Raw genomic sequence first — 22,679 nt, 5'->3', positions numbered from 1 at the left:
ACTTTTTTAAAAACTAAAATTACAAATTGTTTCCATGAATGATTGGACTGATTGGCAGCTCAACTAATAATTTACCCATGTGCCTGTCTTTCCACAGCCCCTTTTAGTACTTACCATTTCATTTGTCATCTTTACCACCTTGCTGGTGTGTGAAGAAACTGTATTTTTTTTTTATTTGAATTTCTCTATTTTGGGTCAGTATTAATTTTCAGGTCTTTTGAAAATATTCAACTCCTTTGGTCCCTTATCTTTTGGGGAATGGCTCTTGGCCTTCTATGTCAGTTTCCTCTATATCCTGGATATGAGTTTTTTTTTTAATCAGTGATATTCAATCAGTTTGATGTAAAAGTATGAGCATCTCTTCTTGTTTTGCCATCTGAAAACTCTAGGTTTTCTAGGATTTAGTTACTTTTCTCTTGTATGTAGGAGGAACTCAAATTTTTTTATTACATTTATTTTATTACTCCTATTTATACATAAGGAAACTGAGGCCAGAGGGGATTCCAGTTTCCCATAGTCACAAAGGTAGCAGATAGCAGAAATAAAGTTTGTTGAAGCAGTTGGTATTATTTCTCCTCTCCTATGTTATTTTGTTTCTCTTGCCTGTTCTTTTCTACCTCCTTCTCACCTGCAAATCATGGTTCTTGGAAAAAAAATCAATCTTTAAAATTGTGAACTCCTCCTATAATAGGAGGAAACCTAAGGGTTAAAGAAACAATAACTCCTTGAGATGGGAGAATGATGATCATCCATGTACCTGCCTCAAATGGGACTCTTTGTTTTTGAGGACAGCTAAATAGACATACAGACATTTGGCTTTATTTCAGAAGCGGCTGTTCTCAGCCTAGCTCCCTTACTATGAATAAAAGGAGACAGTGGACCATCCATTTTGGGTGGATTACATTTAAAAGCTGGAATAAATTCTCTGTGCTCTACTGTAGTAAAGAGAAAAATAGGCTCATTTTTGTTTAACAATAGAAAGGTCTTGAGATGCCACTGTCCAACCTCTATTATTATTAGAAAATATCTCTTAAGTACCTATTATATACTGTACTAAACATTCCAGGTAGGCAAAGTAAGTTCTTTGTCCAGTCACCCAAGCATTTTAACTGAGATTCAAACCCAGGTTTTCTGTCTTCAGCTCCAGAGAACCCAGAGCACTGTATCCTTTGGATCTGACATTGAGAAAACATATTCTGTGCTCCCTTTTACTTTACAAGTTCTGTTCTGGCTGAAGCCGATATAAAAATATTATATGGGCTTTGTGTGTATTTATATATTATATATTTGTTAGTTCATATTGACCAATATCAGAGAAGTGATCCAGAGGGATATCCTGCTGTGGGGAAGTGAGCTTTGGATTAAATAGATGTTACAGATAAGTTACACGTGGATAACTAAGTGGTGACTCTTTGAGCTTCATCTTGAGCTCCCATAAGTCTACGCTAAATGGAACAAAGGATCATAGATCTAGAACTGGAAAGGACCTTCTCATATCATAAATGGGGAAACCTAAAGAGTTTAGCAGCAAGTCAACAAGAATATAGTAAATGCTTTCCATATGCTAGGCATTGTGCTAAGTACAAGAGTTCAAGGAAAGGCAAAAAACATGGGTCTTTTGTAAAATACTGTGCCTCCAAAATGTGGACAGTGTAAATTGAAGGTGATCACCAGGAGAAAGCACTGCTAACAGGACCACAAGGCTTCTTGTAGGAGGTTAGACAGAGGAAGATGCCTAGGGTGTGAAAGATTTAAATGTCAAACAATGACTTGTTCTTCTTCATACAGTGTGTGAGTGTTAGGAGTACAGGTCTTCCTGAATCCCAAGTTTAGTACACTGTCTACTGTCTGGTAGGGCAGAGTAACTTCTAGTCATTCTTATTCCTCCTTAGATCATTCCTCTGGGATATCTGCTGTGAAAGTCAGAGAGCAGTTTGCAACAGTTCGAATTTAGGAAACAGACATATTGTTTTCCCGGTCCTAATGATACTCAAGAACTCATGGCACAGAGAGTCAGGGATGTAGGAATTCAGAGAAAGATGCCACTGTGGGTTAGAATAGTAAAAAGATTTCTCAAAGTACATAGGACTTTGAAGGATAGATTGGGTTAGGATAGAGAGAGGAACAAGCAGGAGGGACCCTTAGAGGAAAACACTTAGAATCAAGAAAAAGCCTAATTATGTGGCATGCTGAGGGGAGTGATGGCCTGGCAGGATCCCAGACAAGGGGCACTTGGTGGGGACGGACAGTCTCAGGGCTTGAGTGCAAGGTTTCCTTGTTTCCCATGGGAAGCAGGTTTGGCTGCAGAGGGTTGTGGGAGGAACATCAAGATTTCAGAAGTGGCTGAAGTCAGATGCTGAGTGAGTTCTGGGATCCCTTTGCACCAAGACGATGAATCACAGAGGGGAAGTCCTTATCTGTGACTCTTGCTTCCTTACAGCAGCAGTCCTGTTGCTGGCAGAGCCAACGCTTCAGTTCTGAGATGTTCCTGGCGTAATGGCCCTTGGGGAATGTGCAAGGGCTGGAAGGGGAGGAGGGAGGCAGCTGAGAATGGTGGGAAGAAGTCTGAGGGTGGGGAAGGGGGTGCAGCAGGAAGACTTATCTGAAATTATTGGAACTTAGTGCATATGTAGTCCCAAATTTTCCCCAACATCCAATAACTGGAGGGGAGGAGGAGGGAATTCTTTTGTCCTCACTCTTTATTTGATCCTTATAGTACTCTATGTGGTAGACAGAATAGGGAGTATTCCCATTTTATACATGGGAACAGAGGTAAAGGACCTCAGGAAGCCAGTCAGAAGAACTAGAACCCAAATCTCCTGATCCCCATTCCAGTATTTTTTCTTCTAGATTCCAGCTGGAAACAGGGGCATTTGTTACCCTAGATGAGACATTTTGAACTCTTGCCTTTTGCTTTGGCCACTTGTGGCCCATGAATCTCCTCAACCTTATCCATCCTTTAAGGCAAAGCTTAAAACAATCCCACCTAATTATTTCAGTATCCAGTGATCTCTCTTTTATCTATTACTTGTTAATATCAGACAGTTGATTTACATGTATGAATTCTATCTTCCCAGGTGGAGAAGGGAGATTTTTATTTCCTTTAACTGCCCAGATTCATTTGTAGATAGTGAAGTTTGAACAATTGATGGGCAATACCTTGAACAATGGGGAGACTACATTTTCCTTCAGTCACCTTTAACACAGTGTGGCAGCAATGGTTGGGGGTGGAATAGGGAAGGAAGGTAGAAAGAATTTTTGCAACCTGATCTGGGCCTTCTAAGTACTTGATTGACATGGTTTGTTTAATCTGAATTTCCAGTCCTACTGGCTCTGGTTCCCTCTGAATATCTGCCTCTCTTTTTCAAGGGTCTGGTTTCTGCAGAGAGGGAAGGAGAGAAATTTGGATATTTTTTTTTCCCTCTTTGTGGCCCCTATTGCCTAAGAATTCAAGAGATAGACACACGAGCCAGAGGAAGCTGCTGTCCCCAAGGCTGGAACATACCTATGGTTACAGATTGTTTTACTTCTATTTGTCAAAATATCATATTTGTACTGTTTGTGGGAGTAGGCTGGGCCTAGGTTCTTCTAGGAGAGGGCTTCCTAAACTTTTTTCCACTTGAGACCCCTTTTTGCCTGGGAATTTTTTACGTGACCCCAGGTGTGTGTGTATGTATGTGTGTAATAGATATACAAATCCAACATTTACTGATAATACATCATAATTTCACCACCCTCTACACTGAGTTATGAGACCCCCAAATGGGGCTCAACAAGTAATCTGATTCCCTGGTCTTATTCTCAGAGTCCTAATTGGTAAACCAAGACTTTACCTATACCTTCCTCCCTGGACTTCTGAGAATTGTTGCATGGGTGTCCCTTTTCAGGGAAGGCTTGAGTGCTTGGGACTTGTTGCCCTGAAAGTGTGGAGGACAGATGATGTTTTTGCAGAAAATCTTTATATCTGGAGAGCCACCTAGGCTTCTAGACTGTGAGATCTAGAAGTTGTGGACCAATCACATTTGTTCTTCCACAGCTTCATAAAGAATCAGGGATTCTTAACCTACAATCTGCTTGGATAGAGGGGAAAAAAAATATATCTTTATTTTCGCCATCTTCTAACTGAAATTTAGCATTTCCTTCAATTATGATTGTAGGCAGAAAGTCTATTCTGAAAAAAAGAAGTCTACACCCTTCACCAGAATGCCAAAGCTGTCCATGATGCAAGAAAGATGTCGAATTTTTGAGCTAGACTGTCAGCCAGTCAGCAGTTATTAAACGCCTACTATGTGCCAAACCTTGTGCTAAATACTAAGGATACATGGAAAGGCTGCAGTACTGTCCCTGTGCCTTCAAGGAGCTCTGAGCTCCCTGAAGGAAGAGCCATCTCTTGAGTGAACCTTCATATCCTCATCTGTAAAATGATACCAAAGGAAAGCACTCTTTTGGGGGAGGGGAGAGGAGAAGCAAATATGCCTCTCCTTGTTCCCCTACTTGTAAATCTGCAATTGTAACAAGGATTAAAAAAAAGTTCTGTAAATGTAATCCACAAATATAACAAGAACACTGTGATCTCTGATTGAGGTGATTTTTCTTATGTCTTCTTCAAACTTGTTCATTACAAGTATATCATGTTGGGATTTTTGGGGTCCTTTCCAGCACTAACTTTCTTCCATTTCTGAGGGCTTCATTAGTTTTTTTTCCTGTGTTTCTTTGCTTGGGGCTGATCTCACAGTAGGTACTTTGTAAGTATTACCCCAGTATGTTGAATAGCTTGTAGCTGAAGTCCTCTCAGAGCTGCTTTTCTCTAACCTCTCTCACTGAGACCAGGCAATTGGTGGTCTCTCCAGCCCCCCACCCCTCTGCTTAGTGCCTGGTGTAGCGTGGGACTCTGAATGCCTGATGTTCTCCCCTCGCTGGGCCCCATACATGTTGTAGATTTTTGCCAGATAAGGGGGAGATTATCAACCACAATCCCAGTACAGCAGTGGCAAAGTACAGGGAAAATGAGACTTTCCTTTGGCCTCTTCCAGGAGGTTTTTGTTGTTTGTTTGTTTGAGATTGTAACATCTTAATTCTTGTTTCTCTGGAAACCATAATCCTCACTCCCTTTGCTTTAAAAAAGAGCTTTATTGCTCCCGCAGCAGGGAAGTTTTAAAGGCTGATTGAAGATTAGGAACTTGATGGATATTAATACTAGTTTTATCCACCTTAGTAAACAGTATCTTCTCAGTTCCCAACAGGAACCATTTCCCTCTCTTTTAAGGAGTCACTGTCCTTGGGTTGTAAGGATTCAGGCTTAGCTTTCCTTGCATAGAGGTGAAGGAAGTGAGATAACGACTCTGAGAAGGTAATTATTTGCCAGTTTCCTGAGCATCAGCATTAACTACCACTGGAGAGCGTCCAGTGAATGTCCAATAAAACCTGCTTTTTGAGTCTTGAGGTTCTTGGTCCAGGGTCTCTGGCCTAGCGAGTGAAGCCCAGGGTCTCTGCTGTGGCGAGTGAAGCCGGTCGTTTGGAGGATGTTTTTTATGAAGTGACTGTGCCTGCACTTTAGTTTCTGGCAAGAATTAATGATTGACTTTTGGTATCACCTGGCCTGTGCATCTGAAACCAGAATTCTGGTCTTGTAGACTCCTATATAGATCACAGAACGACAAAGCTAGAAGTGACCATCTAACCAAACCCTTTCGTTTTACAGATGGGGAGAGAGAAGGGAAATGATTGGGAGCAGCACAGGGAGACCACATAACTGAGGGGTCCAGATTCTGATCACAGAGTTCTTACCAAACAAATCATCCTGACCCCCTTTATCTCTACACTTGTATTTATGCTGCTGAAGGTATTTTTCCTCTGCTGGCAGGGATGTTTACCAGCAGTAAAGTGGGTAGCCTTTGGGCTTTTTGTCCCTTGGACCATGAACTAAAAACATTTGTGGGAAACTATCGTGATCAACATATTAAGTGAAAATTAACTCTAGGGAATTTATTTGGCATTGTGACAAATGTGCAGTCAACAAGTCCTAAATTCCCAATTTCCACATGCCAGGTTTTGTGGTTAGCTGTGTTATTTAGAAATTAAGGGAAAATGTCACAGTCCCAGCCCTCAATATACTCAAATTCTAATTAGGACTAGGATTTTCTTTATCTTTTTTTTTTTTTCCTGTCGTTAAGGACCTGGTTAAATCTATAGACCCCATGATAAATATAGTAGTATTTATATGGTTGTTTTAAAGATTATAAATTGGTGGGGGTGAATGCTGGAAACTATCTTTGCATGTATTTTTAAAATAAAAAACAATTATTTAAAAAAAAAAAAAAGATTGCAACTTGCTGTGAATGTTATCTCAATTGACCTTGTGAGGCTATTATCCCTATTTTATAGTTGAGGAAACTATTACTTTCAGAATTATGTTTTTAACCGCAATTACCTTTTCTGTAAAATGGAAATCATAATACTTGTTCTACCAACTCAGAGGAGTGTGGTAAGACAAGAGTTTTTGGTAAGCTTTAGAGCAAGTCTTTATCTTTATTGCCTATCTTGCTTACACACTGAATTCCTGTGGGAAAGGTCAGTTCCTAAAGTAAGAATGGACCGGGGGACCTGTTTTGGGTACTTGGAGAGCCATTCCGAAGTTTTAGGGTAGGAAGGGTGTTTGATGATGGGGGGAGCTGTGCGCTGCTCCGGAATCAGATTCCCTTTTCTGGTTTCCCACTGACCCTTGTCCTCATCCCTAGGGCCAATACTGTGATATCTGCACATCAGCCAATATCAACAAGGCTCACCCCATCTCCAATGCAGTGGATGGAACGGAACGATGGTGGCAGAGCCCTCCACTCTCCCGGGGTTTGGAGTACAGTGAAGTCAATGTCACCCTCGACCTGGGCCAGGTAAGATCAAAGATCTTCTCTCCCTGGGGCCAGGGCTGATTGGCCCAGAGCCACCTTCTTCCCCAACCTCCTCCCAAATTTCCCATAGCTTCCGTGGGATTTTGTCACTTGATTAATGCTTTGCAGCCTGGGAGTTGTTTTTTCCTGCTCCTGTAGCAGGAATCTCTCCTCTTGCTCCCATCTCCTCGCATTAAGCATGGCTTCAGTCCCTGCTCGGCCTGCTGGTGGTGGTCAGCAAACCTGGCCAGCTGGGCTAGCTGGGGTGAAGAGCTGCCCTGCCCCAGTAATCCCTCCTCTGGCATGGGAGGCCTGTCAGCAGGGCAGGTGCTAGCCTTCCCTCCTCCCCTCCCTGAGGTATGAAGGCAGCTGTCCTGAAGCTGTTGGGACTGAGTGGGGAGAGCCTGGCCAGAGCTTTGGGGACAGTGCTGCACGTCCCCCACCACATGGGTGAAGGGGGGGGCAGCTGACTGGGAGAGGCCTTCTCTGAATGAGGAGGGAGGACTTGGCTGAGGGCCTGCTGTCACCACCAAAGAAGGGCCCACCCTTTCACCTCCATCTGACCACTAGCCTTTTCCTTATCATGACTCTCATGGATTCTTCTGGCGTAGACTTGGCCATGGGTGTTCTGGAAACTGGATGAGACCCCAGGGAGATGACCAGAGGAAGCAGATAGAATGCAGGAGGGGGGAAAAGGGGAGGGGGGTCAGCCTGGGGCAATTGGCAAGACAGAGGCGGAAATTCCAGAGATACCTGTGTGTGAGGGAATCAGGTGAGCCCATTCTATGAGTAGCTGGGGCACAGGCAGCAAACTTATCTGGGCCTCTGGAAGTCAAGTTCTTTCCTACAAATATGTCTGGGTTTCATTGTCTTGACTCTGTCTCCCTTGGATTGTTGTTCTGGTAAAATTTAGAAGGATCACCTGGTAAATAACAGGGCTGCCCCAGATAGGAGGCCCCCAAGGAGGCCATTGTCCATCCTGCTTTTAACTTTAAGATAGTGTGGGGAGGATTGTGTTCTCTCCAGTTTTTCCTGTAGAGGCTGATTGATTGATCTTCCTCAAGTATTCCTCTGAATATGGCCTTCCTTTGCTCAAAAAAATCTCTCAATGGCTCCCCATTGCTTACAAGATCAAGTCTGGACCTTCATCTTGACATTGCAATGTCTTCACAATCTGGCCCTATGTTTTATACCACCAGCATAGGATGACCTTTCTCCCATCAGAGTCTCAGATCCCTAACTGCAGGACAGAATGGGCCAGGTGCTCAGTAGGCACTAACCTGTTGAGAGACATTAGAATTAAAAGATTCCATCTGAAGGTAGTTGAGTCAGGAAGATTAGGAATCAAAAAACAAAACAAAGTTCTAGTCCTGATTTTGCCTTTCTTATTGTGTAATCTTGAGCAAGCCGTTCTTTGAGCTTTATGTTCTCTGGTTTAGAATTCTTTTATATAAGGAAAGAAAGACACATGGTTTTTACTTTGGGGCTTCCCTTTTCTCCTCTGTGAAATAAGAAGTCTGAATTAGATGACCTATAAGCTCCTTCTTGTCCTGATGTGAATTGATCAATAGCAAGGAAATAGACTTCCTTCGTCAAGTCTCCTCGCTTCATCCTGTCCGTGCACCGTCCTGTCTGCTTCCTTTCACTAGCTATTCCCTCTACCCATGGGTATGTGTCCATTCATATTGAATGATTCATTTTTTCCTTCTCCTGCCCTAGATTCTGCTCCTGGCCCAAACTGGTAAGAAGGGGAGAAAATAGTTTCAAGCCTTGACAAGAGAATTGGGATGGAAGAGAGGGTGGAGTTGAGAGCTCCAGCTACTTTGTTTAGAAAAGGGTTGAGGAAAGAAAGGAGAGGAATGCAAACTTGGGAAAGAGAAGATCCATACTTGAATAGCAAGCAGTATATATATATATATGTATGTGTGTGTGTGTGTGTGTGTGTGTGTGTGTGTGTGTGTATGTGTGTGTGTGTGTGAATTCTAATTCGATTATCATTTTCATATATATGTGTGTGTGTGTGTGTGTGTGTGTGTGTGTGTGTGTGTATGTGTGTGTGTGTGAATTCTAATTCGATTATCATTTTCCAGTGTGGAAACTGAGGCAACAGTGTTTAAGTGAGTTACCCAGAGTCACACAAGCAGTAAGTAGCAGGGTTGTCTTAGGGTTGTTGTGAGATTCTAATGTTTATGTAAAATGCTTTGCAAATCTAAAATCATATACAAATGATACATAAATGCTAACTAATATAAATACCAATCAACTCAAGAACTGTGTTCAAGGCACTGTACTTGGCTCTAGAGGCAAAAATTTTAAAAAGGCAATTATTGCCCTTAAGAGAGATATAACCTGTAAAAAGAAAAATAAATAAAAGGTCATTTTAGGAGGAAGTGTCACTGACATGCAATATGAGATCAGCAAAGATTTCTCTTAAGGAGATGGCTCCTTAGCTGAGCCTTGAAGGAAACTAGGAATTCTATGCATGCATCTGGACGTGATTTGTATAGGTTTGTGCGCCTGCGCACACACACTAGGGGACTAGTATCTGGGTGACCACAGGTCAGGTCTTTAGTTCACACCTTGAAAGATTTCTCTGAGAGGGAGAAAATAACAGGGACTGGTCATGCTAGTTGTACATGCTTGCTTGATAAGGGCCAGCCCTTGAGAGGATCAGCTGTAACAGAGATGCTTTCCTTTTTTCCTTATTGAACCCCATGTGTGAGTGTGGCAGTGAATAATAAAGGGATCTTGTATCTCGTGTGGCTCCTGGGCATTTCAATTCAAGCTCCAACTTTGAACAGGATTATTTGATGAAATATCCCTTGCCTAGGGAGTTCTGGGCTCTGTAGGGAACCTTGAGCGCCTGGGAACGTCCTGATTGCAGGATTAGCATATTGATTGGGCAATGAAAATGTTTATCAAATATTTACAATGAGATGTCCTTGTGTTGGAATGTGCTTTGGGGAATTCAGGAGACGTGGATTTCTTCCCTGAGAGAACTATAATAGGGAAACGAGTCTAAAACCCAGGGAGCTAAAAATGATATAGGTCAGGATAGAATGTGTGGAAGGCAGGTGCGGTAAGAAATCAGAGAAGGGTGAGTTTTGCGTATGCAAGCTGGGTTAGGCAAAGGCTTGGCCTTGATGGTTGACAGCCAGAATCTGCTGTTGAATTGGTGAGGCCCAATCCCAGAGTCCTTGTGTGTACTTACCCAAATTTGCATACTGACATTACTCTACAACTTACTTTCCTCCAGATTTTGCCCAGGATCTGATAGTTTTTCTGTCTGAGCTAAAAGTTTCTGTTGAACTTCTGGCTTTTGAGGGTGTTCTGTTTTAATTTTTTTAAGAATAGGCCCTTTTTTAGGGAGAAAAGGGTGGAAATCTCCATTTAGGGAAGTTTTATGGCTCTGTATAGTGTGGAATTTCATAGCCAGATTCTGTCCTAATAAAATCATCAGATTCCCCCCCCCACCTCCTGCTCACAGTAGAAGCAGGTGTATAGACTATGTGTTGAGCCTCAAATGGACCTTTTATTCTTCACTTTTTAGAGGAAAGAAAGATTCTTGTCTGTCTGTAAGTCGGTAGGTGTTAGCCTACTGAGGGACAGATGGCTGGATGATATGATTTCTGAGGTTATTTTGATGAAGCATAGATCATTAGGTTTCAGAGATTTTTAATGACCTTGCTTCCCTAATTCTCAAACATAAATATAAATTATAGAAGATTTTTTTTTGTTGTTGTTGGCTTTGGAAGTCAGGGGATTAGAGGAATATGGAGAAGGATTATGGTATGGGAGACATGGTAGGTGACACAGTAGATGGAGCCCTGGGCCTAAAGTCAGGAAAACCAGAGTTCAAATCCAGCTTTAGACACTTATTAGCTGTGACCCTGGACAACGTGTTCAACATTTAACTCAGAATCTTCAACTAAAATGGGGATAATAATTATACTTACCTCAAAAGGCTTTTGTAAAGGCCAAATGAGATGATATTTGTAAATTACTTAATAGGTATTTAATGTTTGTTTTCTTTTATAGTAGAAAAAGCACTCAATTATAGGTGAATGTTGAAAACTATATTTTTGTATATTTTGAAAAATAAAAAAACTATTATTTTTTTTAAATAGAAAAGGCATTCAATTTAGAGGTCCATTCTCAGCTCTGCTATTATCTTTGTGAACTTGAAGAAGTCATTTTGCATCTTTGATGCCTCCTCATTTTCTCTTATCTGTAAAATGATGTTAGGGTATAAATGATCCCTAAGATCCTGTCTAGCCCTTAACCAGTGTTTTTCTTATCAAAAGAAAGGAAGTTGGACTTGTTTGGAAGACACAAATTAACCTCAGCACTGGGAGACTAGATATAATTCATCTATTCAGCAGTCAAAATTATGAAGCACCTATTGTGGGGCCCTAAGCCATGTCAGGTGCTTTGGAAGACATAGAAGTTTATGTCACGGTCCCTGCTGTGTAGTATTCCTTTGAAGAAGGTTTCTCCATTTAAAAGGAATTAAACATAATACAAGGCATTTTGTTCAGTGCCCGGAGTGGCCGGGAAAGCTTCCTGGAGGAGGTGGGACTTTGCTGAACAAAGAACTTTGGATGAGATTCGCCTAAAGGACAGAGTTGGGTGCAGGAGGGGGAGGTTCTCAGACTGGGGAGCAGTTTATCAAAGGTGTAGAAATATAAATGCAAATGCTGTATTTTGGGAAATGGGGAAGAGGCTGGTTGGCTGGATTGTTGACCATATGAAAAAGGAGGAGACAGTATGAAGAGAAGGTTGGGCTTTGGTTGTAGGGGGCTTTGAATGCCAAACTGATAAGGCTAAGGAGAGACTTTATCCTATAAGCATTTGGGAACCAACTGAGATTTTGGGGCTGGAAAGTGATTAGATTAATTCAGGCAATATTCTGTAGAATAGCTCAGAAAGGAATACTCTGACGGTCAGGATATCAGTCTTGTAGGAAAGAGCTGAGATTTAGAATGAGAAGGTCAGAGTTCAAATCTAGATCCTCACTTTTCCTCATCTTTAAAATGTGAATGTTAGCCTTGATGACAGGAAGGCCTTTCCAGCTCCCAGGCTGATTTCTTCCAGCTCTGTGGCCTAAGCGGTCATGAGCAGGAGCCGAATTTGGACGGTGGTTATGAATCAGGAATGAAGTGGAGAGGGTGAAAGACACGTGGGGGGAGCAGGAGCGGGTCCTGGTGACTGACTTAGATGTGCTGAAGATGTTTCTCCAAACCCTGTCCTGACAACCTCCGTCCTGGGCTCAGTCAGAGGGAACTTTAGCTGAGCTGGTAGGTTACTGCTTCCCAATCGTGCAGGGCTGGGTTGGCTGGGAAGAGGAGGGAGGGAGGAAGCCTTGGCTGAATGCTTCACAATGGCCTGTCTCCATGGTGATCCCAGGGTGGCTAAAGCAGGTGGGCATGGAGCCACTGGAGTGGGGGAGGGGAAGAAGGGAGAAGCTGGTAGGGCCAGACAAGGCCTGTCTCAGCCTTTCCTCTCGGAGCCCACCTTACTGATTGACAGTGTAGCCCCAAGAATGTCTTCCTTTCTTTCTTCCCTCTCTACTCCCCCACAATAAAGACTGACAGTATATTGGAAACTGTTATTTGAGAGACTGTGTGGTAGAAGATTCTTGAGATTAAAAGAGTCCTGGCCTTGTGATAACAGATCAGGGATCTCACCTTGCTTCAGCTTCTAGTGTACTGTGGGCATTAGGCAAGTCCCTGAGCCTCCCTCTCCCATTCAGCAAAAAAGAAGGGCTTGGATTAGATCGGGAATTCTTAAACCTCTTTGTGTCATGGACCCCTAACAGTCTGGCGAAGCCCATGGATCTTTTTTTCAGAATAATATTTTTAAATGCACAAAATATATTGGATAACTAAGGAAGCTAATTATATTGAAAGATGGTTATCAAAATATTTACAAACAAGTTTAAAGTCCCTAGGTTAACAAACAAACAAACTTGGATTATGTGATCTCTAAGGTGATTTGCAGTTCTTCCATTTTCGGATTAAATCTATAGTTAGACATGCATTGGTCAACCTGCCATCTGGGGGAGGGGGTGGAGGGAAGGGGGGGGGAAATGGGAACAAAAGGTTTTGCAAATGTCAGTGCTGAAAAATTACCCATACATATATCTTGTAAATAAAAAGCTATAAACAAAAAATCCATGGTTAGGTCTGAGAATTCAAAAGCTATTTTATACCAGAGTCCTTCAGAGAAGCTCTTTACCTCTGTTAACGAGGCTTGTAGCCTCAGATGCTTGAATTTAGTTCAGAAAGTCTAAATTGATGCCTCTTGTGCTCCTGGCCCATGGTGAGAAGCAGGGACAGGGTAAATTAGGAAGAGACAGCTGTGTAATTAGAGGAACAATACAAAATGGGATGTAATCCAGTGCCAAAGTGTGTGGTTATGGATAGCGAGTGCTGTGGGTGGTCAGGAAGCTAGGAGAAGTACTAGGGAACTGGGATGGAGAGTGGGGAGGCTGTTTGGAAGAGGTGTACGAAATGAACCCTGGCCTTTATAGATTGAGATGGGTTAAAAAAGATAAAGATGGAGTAGGGTTTGGGTAGATCATTGCAGAAGGTGTTCCTGGTGGTGGTGGGATGGGGGCTATGGTTATAAAGGTAGATAAGAGACAGAAATGAGCTTGGTATTGGCCAGGAACAATAAATAGCCACGGTGGGGGAGACAGAATTGGGGGAACATTAGGAAGTAAATGGAAGCAAGATTTTAGTGTCTTGAATTCCAAGCCTTGTGACTCTGACAATTCTGACCTGGCTTTAGGGGCTGGGAGAGAGGTGATTTGGTGGAGATAAGTGAGGATGACAAAAGCCTAGAGTGAAGGGATAAAGTGGTCAGAGAGAGAGGGGTCAAGAAAGCCAAGGACTTGGAGTTTTTCATGAGTTGGATGGGTGGGGACAAGGAGGCATGGGGGAGCCAGCAGCAGGTTAACAGGAGCCTTCCTAGAAGGGAAATGTCTCTGTGTTCTGGAAAGCCAGCTGAAAGCCAATTTGGCAAATTACTCATGCTAAGCAAGTTGTAACTGATTTTTACCTCCTTGGGTCACAGGATTTTTCACTCCTGGGGATGAAGTGGTTTCCTGAGATGGAGATTTCCAGAGGAAATTCTAACTTTGATCTCCTTTCTTTTTAAGAAAGGAAAACTCTTTCCTCCTTTCTCTTTCTTTCAAAATCAATTAAGTCTTTATCAGGTATTTTCTGTACTAACCTTGGGCTAGGCTCTGGGGAAAGTGGGAGAAGAGCTAAAATTTGAGCTTTGAGGTTTGCAAAGCACTTTACATATTCTATCTCTTCTGACTTCACAAAAATCTTATGAAGTAGGCGCTATTATTTCTTATTTTGCAAATGAAGAAACTGCAGCACAAAGAAATTAAATGATTTGCCCCCAGGATCACACAGGTAAAAATGTCTGAGACAGGATTCAAATTGAGATCTACTGATTTTAAATCTGTCACTGCATTGTGCCACCAGGTGCCTCAAAAGAGAAAAAACTTGGAGAGCTTAAATACAAGTTGGGAAAATGGGGCTCCCACATACAATAGTTAATAGAGTCATGGGCAGAGCTAACTGTATGGAAGTGAACATTAATGCTATGGATATTTGAAACTGGGAAAAATCTAAGTGGGCTGGGCTAAGCAGGGAAGATTTCATAGAATAGGTTTTCAAACAGTCTTTTTCATGGGTGAGGAGGGTTCTAACCTCTAGTTTTTCATTATCTTGAGCTATAAATTATGTCTGTTCTTCTAGGCTATTCCTTCCTCCCTCCCCTCCCTCCCATTTCCAAGAGAAGCTTGGGAACTGAATTTTCTCCCTGACTCATCTGAGACCACCTTCTCTCTCTACCTTGCCCACCTCTTTTGAACCAACTTGTTGGTTTCCCTAGAAGGCAATCTGGCGGGCAGCTAGATATTTGCATGGTGCCCTTGAGCCTTCTTTAGGTAAAAGGAGAGGCAGAGTTCCTAGCATTCTGTTGGTTCCTGAGCACAGCCTTCATTGTCCTTCCTTCCTCACTTGGAGTATGAGGGAGGGAGAGGCCATGGGGGATGGGAGATTCCTACAGGATGTTGAAGCCCTTGGACTGGGGAGGGGGAAAGGGAAGGAGTGCCCACCTCAGGTGGCTTGCTGCCAAAGCTCTTTGTTCTGTAAGCCTGAGAAGCGGATACCTGTAAAGAAATGGGTACTGGGAGCCAGGAGTACTTCCTGCAGTGACTGAGTGGTGGATATGAGGAATGAGCTGGTGGGGGTTGGGGCTGGACTTAGGCTGCTGTGGCTAGTAAGGAATAAGAGGGAGGTGAATAGAAGCAGCAGGTTCAATCCTCCTCTCAAAGAGATTTCCCCCCACTCTTTGTGGAAGGGTAAGATAGAATATACCCTTAGAAAATGGGCACAGAAGGAAGCACCTGCCAAGAAACTGCCTGATGAATCAATATACAAACTGTAGCCAAGGAAATACAAATAAATAAGGCTAATTATCATGGAAGGCTTTCTGGAAGAGGTAGAGACTGGGAGATGATAAGAATACACATTTTTAAAGCTTTACTCAGCACTTTGAAGTATTTTCCCATTCTACAGCTCAGGGAGGTTGACTTTTAGGGATTAAGTGACTTGTCTATAGTTAATGGGTGTCAGAACCAGGATATACCCATAATTTATCTTTCACTCTGCAGTTCTGCCTTTGATGTTGTATGCTGAGTCTAGGACAGCATGTCTGGGGAGGCTTCATCATCAGATAAAAACAGCTCCCAGGATCCATGAATTTGAGTCCTGATTCATGTAACTTGCATGTTTGTGAACTTGAACCTGCTACCTCTTCTGCAAACACTGGACCAATATTGTCAAAGCCATTTCTCCTTCCTAGGCAGGACTTAACATTTATGCCTTTGCAAAGTATTTTACATATTCCATCTCATTTGATCCTCACAAAAAATCTTAGGAAGTAGGTGCTGTTATTATCTCTTGTTTTACAAATGAAGAAACTGAGGCACAAAGAAGTTAAATGATTTGTTCCTATGATCACATTGGAAAAAGTGTATGATTACAGGATTCAAATTCAGATCTTATTGATTCTAAATCTGTCACTATCTATTTTGCCACGTAGCTCCCTTTGTTGGACTGCAGACTTTGTTAGGTTATAGAAATTAGTAGCATTCAAGACTAGAAAGGTCCTTAGGGATGATCTATAACTGTGATATCAAACTCATATAGAAATGGAGTCCATTAATGTGTACATAAAAATCACTATGGGCCATGTAATGACAATTTAAAAATCTATTTCATTATATTTTAAATTTATTTTATTAGATACTATGCAATACATTTTTCTCTTGATTTGCCCATGCTGGGGAGTATAGTGGGCCTGTGTTTGACAAATCTGATCTAGTTCAACTAATTATTAATTTTTTATAGCTTTTTATTTACAAGATATATGCATGGGTAATTTTTCAGCATTGACAATTGCAAAATCTTTTGTTCCAACTTTCCCCCTCTTTCTCCCCACTCTCTCCTCCAGATGGCAGGTAAATCAATACATGTTAAATATGTTAAAGTATAAGTTAAATACAATATATGTATAAATGTCCAAACAGTTATTTTGCTGTTCAAAAAGAATCGGACTTTGAAATAATGTACGATTAGCCTGTAAAGGTATCAAAAATGCAGGCGGACAAAATTAGAGGGATTGGGAATTCTATGTAGTGGTTCATCATCATCTCCCAGAGTTCTTGCCCTGGGTGTAGCTGGTTCAGTTCATTACTGCTCTATTGGAACTGATTTGGTTCATTTCATTTCAACTAATTATTTTACAAAGAAAGATAAATGACTATCCCAAAGTAATAAAAAGCAGAATCAGGATTTGAATTTGGCTCAGCTTAATCCAGTGTTCTTTGTACTATATTACTCTGTCACTCTTCAGAGGAAACTGTAACAAAGAAATACTTCTGTGTAGCATTTTAAAAATTTTAAACTATTTTTTCCTGTCTTTTTTTTTTTTTTTCCCCTGAGGCTGGGATTAAGTGACTTGCCCAGGGTCACACAGCTAGGAAGTTCAAATTTGGTCTCCAGAATTCAAGGCTGGTGCTCTATCCACTGCGCCACCTAGCTGCCCCTTTTCCTGTCGTCTTAATAGTTCCAGAAGGGTGAGGAGGGGAAAAAAAATCCCCATTTTGCATATGAGGAAATTGAGTCTCAAAGCAACAAAGTGTATTTCTCAAAATCTTAGATAAGTTTAGGAACTCTTATTGATGGTCAAAGGTTGGAAGTGGAGGGAGATATGTGTACTTCATGCTTCTTCTGGCTTTCTCTTGGTGAGACATTGATTGGGTTGGGGAGGCAGACCATAGGGGAAGGAGACTTTGCTGATGATTCAGTGGGTGGTGTTTCCTGAGTCCCAGCAGCCAGTATCCTAGAGTTTCTTTCCCATAGAAAAAGGCTTGCTTTTATCTCATTTTAACTTCCCTTCTTTAGAGGTTTGAAGGAAAGGAAGATCTGCAAGACAGTAGATGTAGAGGAGCACTTCTTGGGATTGGATTTGAAAGTTTTGAACATAGAATTAAGGGGTACTATACCTCCAAAGGAGCTCCTCTATAACACTCAACTCCATCCCTCTTCCACTTGAAGACCTTCTCCTGCATTCTCAGCTCATCCTGCTTTTGGACAGCTCTATTATCTCACATAATACTTCACATAGAGTGGCTACTTCAGAAATTGAGAACATTTTCCCTTCCTTACAGCTGAAATCTTCCTCTCCATCTTCTTTTTAAGTGGTGTGCCTGGTTCTGTTGTTTGAATCTAAGCATAATAAATACAATAATTCTTCCACAGGAGAGCACTTCAAATACTTGAAAACCATCATCATGTCTCCTCAAAATACATAGTTGTTTAAAAAAAAAACCCAACATGATTTTGTATACTCATAAATAAGCTCTTTATCATTCCCAGTTTATTCATCCTGGTCTCCTCCTGGATGTCTCCCAACTTGTCCAGCTTCTTAAATTGCAGTATCTAGAGTTGAACATCATCTACTGCTGATGTCCTCCGAACATGGACAGAATGTATTTGCACTCTTACATCTCTCATTGTGGCTATTTTTCTGTTAATGTGGCTAAAAATTGTACATTGGGGGGTACCTTTCCTTCTACTCCACCCCTCCTTCTAGCCCAGGGTTTCCTTAGAGGTAAATGTCAATCTGTTTAAGAAGCATGGGGCTTGCAACTGACACAGTCACTGACTTGAATAAAGGCTCTCTGAGACTGATTTCCTTCTGGGGAGTGGTCCTAGGCTTAGGGGGGGACCAGTGGGAAAGGCCCCGGGGTGTAGAGTCTGCCTTTTCCACTTCTCCTTCTCTGCCATCCCAAGCAGCCAGTGCCTTTTCATTTATTTGTCTTCCCTACCTCTGGTGTGGCCGGAAGGGCCTGGCTGTGACTCTTGTTTCCCGGGATGATGAATAGGCCCGCCTCCCTCTGATTAGCTCAGATCTTCCGCTGCAGGGAAAGTGGTGTTCTGGCCTCCTGGGAGAAGCTATCTTCTAACAGTCGGTGACGTGTAACAATTTCAATTTATATTACCCCCAGCTTTTTAAAGGGGAAACAGTGTGACCTAAAGGATCCAGCTCCCTCCTCTGACATATCTCTATCTGTTGATCATCTATAGATCATAATGTGCAGCATTGGAACACTGATGAAATAACAGGTTTGATTTAACAACAGACCAAAAAAATCCCTCTTTTAAAGACCGTACCCAGCTGTGGTCTCCTTCGTTCTTCACAGTGACCCTGTAAGATAAATCCTCCCACCTTCGCTCCCACTTGGAAGGGCCTTTTTTTGTATCCTCACCTGGGCTTGTATCTGACCTGATGCCACAGTTGTTCTGTGTGGTGTTCGGCTAAGCGTTCACCAAGGAGACACCGAAATCCGTTGTTTGGCTCTGCTGCTTACGGCACCATCCAAAGCCACCTCAGTGATTGGTAGGGGCTTATTAGCTGAAGTCACTGAATGTTAAAGCTCTTTCGAAACTTTGGCGTGATCTTTAGTTTGTGTGTTCGTCTGCCAGTCCTGATCTCATAGGCCATATTCTCTTATAGAAAGGAGTATTCAGCGAAGCAACTTTGAGTGAAGGGGAACTAGGAAATAGTAGAGAGACTCCAGAAACTATAGCCAGAGGACCTGGATTCAAATCCTCCTGCCCCTGATCCTTAATACTTCTGTGACAGTCTCCCTGGACATCTTTAAATATTAATATATTGAAAGAAATGGATCTCTGAGGTCATTTTCAGTTCTAAGGCCATGATTGTAGGATTTCCATTTGACAGAAAAGAAGGATGCAGAAACCCAGGACTTGTCCAAAGTTGGGACTGGAGGCTAGGTCTCAGGAGGAGCAATCCTACTGCTTCATCCTGGCAGCAGGGACTGGGAAGCAGGGAGTGAGAGGAGAGGAGCTCTCTGGGAAAGAGAAATAGAAGGTAATGAGAGAAGGATGGGGCAGAATCTTCACTTCTTAAGGCACAAAGTAATGTTATAGATTAAAAACTATTGCTTTTTACTCACCAACTCAGGCATTTTTGAAACTTTGACGTGTTATTGTGACAGTGCTCAAAAGATCTCACTTACATAGTGCTTTGCTAAACCCTCCTTTCATAGTATCTAAGGAAGATAAGGAACCCTGTCAACAAAAAATGATCTCATAGGAGCATAGAGCTGGAAGGAACCTCAGAAACTGTTCTGATCCTCATTTTAAAGATAAGAGAACAAGCTAAAAAAATGGTTAAATAATTCGCTCAATTTGAGAAAGTGTTTCAGGCAGGATATGAACTCAGGCTTTTTAAAAACTGCAAACCAAGTGTACTATCCACTGTACAACCCAACTACCTCATGTTCATAAAGCTATCATTTTAAACCAGGATTAAAACTCAAGTTTCTTGAATATAAATAAAGGTACTCTTTGGTATAGTAAGCTTTTCCTTAGCAGGTGGTTGGCTTTGTTTGTTTTTTGAGAAGTGAGGTATAAGGGGGATTGGGAATAGTGTTACACATTATTCCCAATAAATAATTTCCCAAAACTAAAATGAGAGTTGGTATGATCAGCTAACTGTGAGATAATAATAAATATTCTCTTCCGTCCTGGGAAACCCATCCATCCTTCATGATGAAGCATTTTTCCAGTGAGGGGAAGAAATTACCTATTAAAGTAGAAAAAGTCTCTTTCCTCTCCATTTTATCCTAGCTTGGATGTTTACATATTCCTCCAGATTTGGCCTTTGATAAGGAGATGGATGTCTGTTGTCTTTGCTTTCCTACTTTTTCTTTCAATAGCTTTTTACATAAAAGCTCTTGGGGCAGCTAGATGGTGCAGTGGATAGAGCACTGGCCTTGAAACAAGAGAACCTGAGTTCAAATTTGGATTCAGAAACTTAATACTTACTGGCTGTGTGACCTGGAGCAAGCCACAACCCCAACTGCCCCACCTAACCAAACAAATAAATAAATAAGTAAAAACTCTCCTGCCTTTCTGTTTTGTTTTGTTTTGTTTTGTTTTGTTTTTTCCTTCTTCTTTCTTAGTAGAAAGAAAATGGTTGAAGTGGGATGGGATGGGGACCAAGTTGGCTAGTTCCACTAGACTCTTCCCTAAGCTTCCTTCTCCAAGGCTTTAGCACTCCTGTCTCAGGGCTTTTTTATACCTGAAACACCCTTCCCCATTTCTGTCTCTTCATCAAACAAGTGACCCCTAGTCAAAAAACTATCTTGGTTTTAAACTGAATTGAGAGGAGTATTATCCAGAAGGAAGCATGTACTTTAACCTAATCTGAAATATTTTGTTCTATTCTGGACATCATACTTATGGAAGAACATGGAAGAATTGGAGCATGTTATAGGAGGATCTGACAAAGCAATCAATGTTTAACCTAACAAAAAGATGCAATGCAAATGTGAAAGTTGTTCTCCATTATTGGAGAGCATATGGGAGCATATGGAAACAGCACTAGACGCTTCTTGTAACCTGAAGCACCAACAAGGGATCAAGGAGGTGCAGGTTGTAGTGTGACAGACGCTTCTGACGCTGGAACTTCCTAGCAATCAAAGGTGGCCAAAGGGGAAATGAGCTTTCTTCAGGGGCCATGAGCTACCCATCTCTGGAGACCTTAAAGCAGAGTCGGATGACCGCTTGGAGATATTGAGTTGATTCCTACCCAGGTAGGAAGGTGTTGAAGATGATGATCTCTAAAGTACCTTTCAAATCTAAAATTAACTATCCCTGGAAAGCTCTTCCAGCCTCGCACCGATCCCTCTGCTTTACCTGGAAGAGCACCAGCGGCACTTACCGGTACTCCTAAGTGTAGCCCTTAGCTTACAGGACAAGGCAGTGTAGATGCTAACTTTCCACATGGGAGTCTTCTTGTTCCAAATGGACCGTGAACTGAGGGGCCAGCTTGGGAAAAGAGGAAGGGAAAAGCGGGATGGATCGATGCAGAGAGCTGATGTGAGGCTTACATTGGAAAGTAGAAAGAGCATTGCTCCAAGAATCAGGGGACGGGGGTTTGTATCTAGCTTTCAAACTCACCTGCCACTTTCCTGCCCTGGGCCTTGGTGCCCTCAGATAAGCTGTTCTGGGCTGCAGAGAAGACGGAGGGAGATCTGGTCTTGCTTGAAAGCATCCAATCTAGTGGGGGTGATGACCCCTGTGCATGGACCAACTTTAGACATGAGTGCAGCATGACTGGCCCAGCACTTCGAGGCCATGGAGGGAGAAAGGAATGGGAAGGCTCTTTTTAACCCAGTAGCTGCTCCTCTGAGTAGCCTGGCTTCTCTGGTCAAGTGTCAGGGGACTTGGGCCTTTTCTAACTTGAAAGGCTTCCTGGAGGTTCTGTCCTTTTTTATCCCTTTAAAGCAGGCTATTTCCCTTGGAGAGTCTGAGAATTTGGATGTGAGCTCCTCTAGTTCTCTGGCTTAGAGAGCTTTGGGTCTCCCAAGGCCCTGAGGGGCCAGTGTTGGTGCTTGATGAGTATGAGACTGCGTCCCCTGAGAGCTGGGTCATCTGAGGGGACAGACAGGAAGTTAGGGGATTTGGGGCTGAGGAGGGCAGGGTTGGGTTACTGAAAGAGAGAGGACTCGACAGGTGCCCAGAGGTGGGGGATGGACACTCATTTCAGCTTTTCAGTGGCCCTTGCAAGGATCTAACAGAAAGTAGGGATAAGAAGGAGAACTTAAGCTATTCTAGAGTTCATGTGGGGCTCTAGGAGGGAGCATTAGGCTGGGTTCTCAGTTCTGTTAGGGAAGAACACGTTTACAGTTCTATAATACATTCAGCTTTTCCAAGAACTTTTTTCATAGGAACATCTCTGTAAGGAGTATGCCGACAAATAATTAACAACCAGCTCTCCAAGAAAAAAAGCAAAGTCATGTACACATGGTGTGCTTTTAGTTGGCATTATTAATGTTTCCTCCATTACTTTCTTAAGTCCAGTCAACAAAGCAATAAATCAAGCCCTGTTTTGTAGCATTTAATAGTTTCCAAGGGGGCAAATGCTCATGTTGAAAATTTAGCAATTGGCTCTCGAGCAGACTCCAGCACACTTCTGATATAAGTATTGGCCCCATTTTGCAGATGAGAGAATTAAAACTCAAGAAAGTGAAGTGACTTTTCCTGTGATCCTACAGCTAGTGAGTGTTGGACTGAGATTGAAAAAAACAGTTTTCTAGACAGATGGATGGATGGATAAACAGAGGGGTAGACAAAAAGATGAATGGACAGACAGAACAAATGTTAACTAAGC

At 42.2% G+C, this 22,679-nt stretch overlaps 1 protein-coding gene across 1 annotated transcript in view; it reads left to right on the top strand.

Annotated features, from left to right (window-relative positions):
- LAMA5 (laminin subunit alpha 5) overlaps window positions 1-22,679 on the top strand; it is a 114,806-nt gene that overhangs the window by 5,074 nt on the left and 87,053 nt on the right. The window contains exon 2 of the mRNA XM_074288767.1: window positions 6,738-6,890. Coding sequence (XP_074144868.1) covers window positions 6,738-6,890 — 153 coding nt within the window. The remainder of the gene's footprint in view (window positions 1-6,737; window positions 6,891-22,679) is intronic.

This window comes from Sminthopsis crassicaudata, chromosome 2 (assembly GCF_048593235.1).
Source record: "Sminthopsis crassicaudata isolate SCR6 chromosome 2, ASM4859323v1, whole genome shotgun sequence".
In the NCBI taxonomy this organism is placed as follows: domain Eukaryota; kingdom Metazoa; phylum Chordata; class Mammalia; order Dasyuromorphia; family Dasyuridae; genus Sminthopsis; species Sminthopsis crassicaudata.
This window is presented reverse-complemented; position numbering and strand designations above follow the sequence as displayed.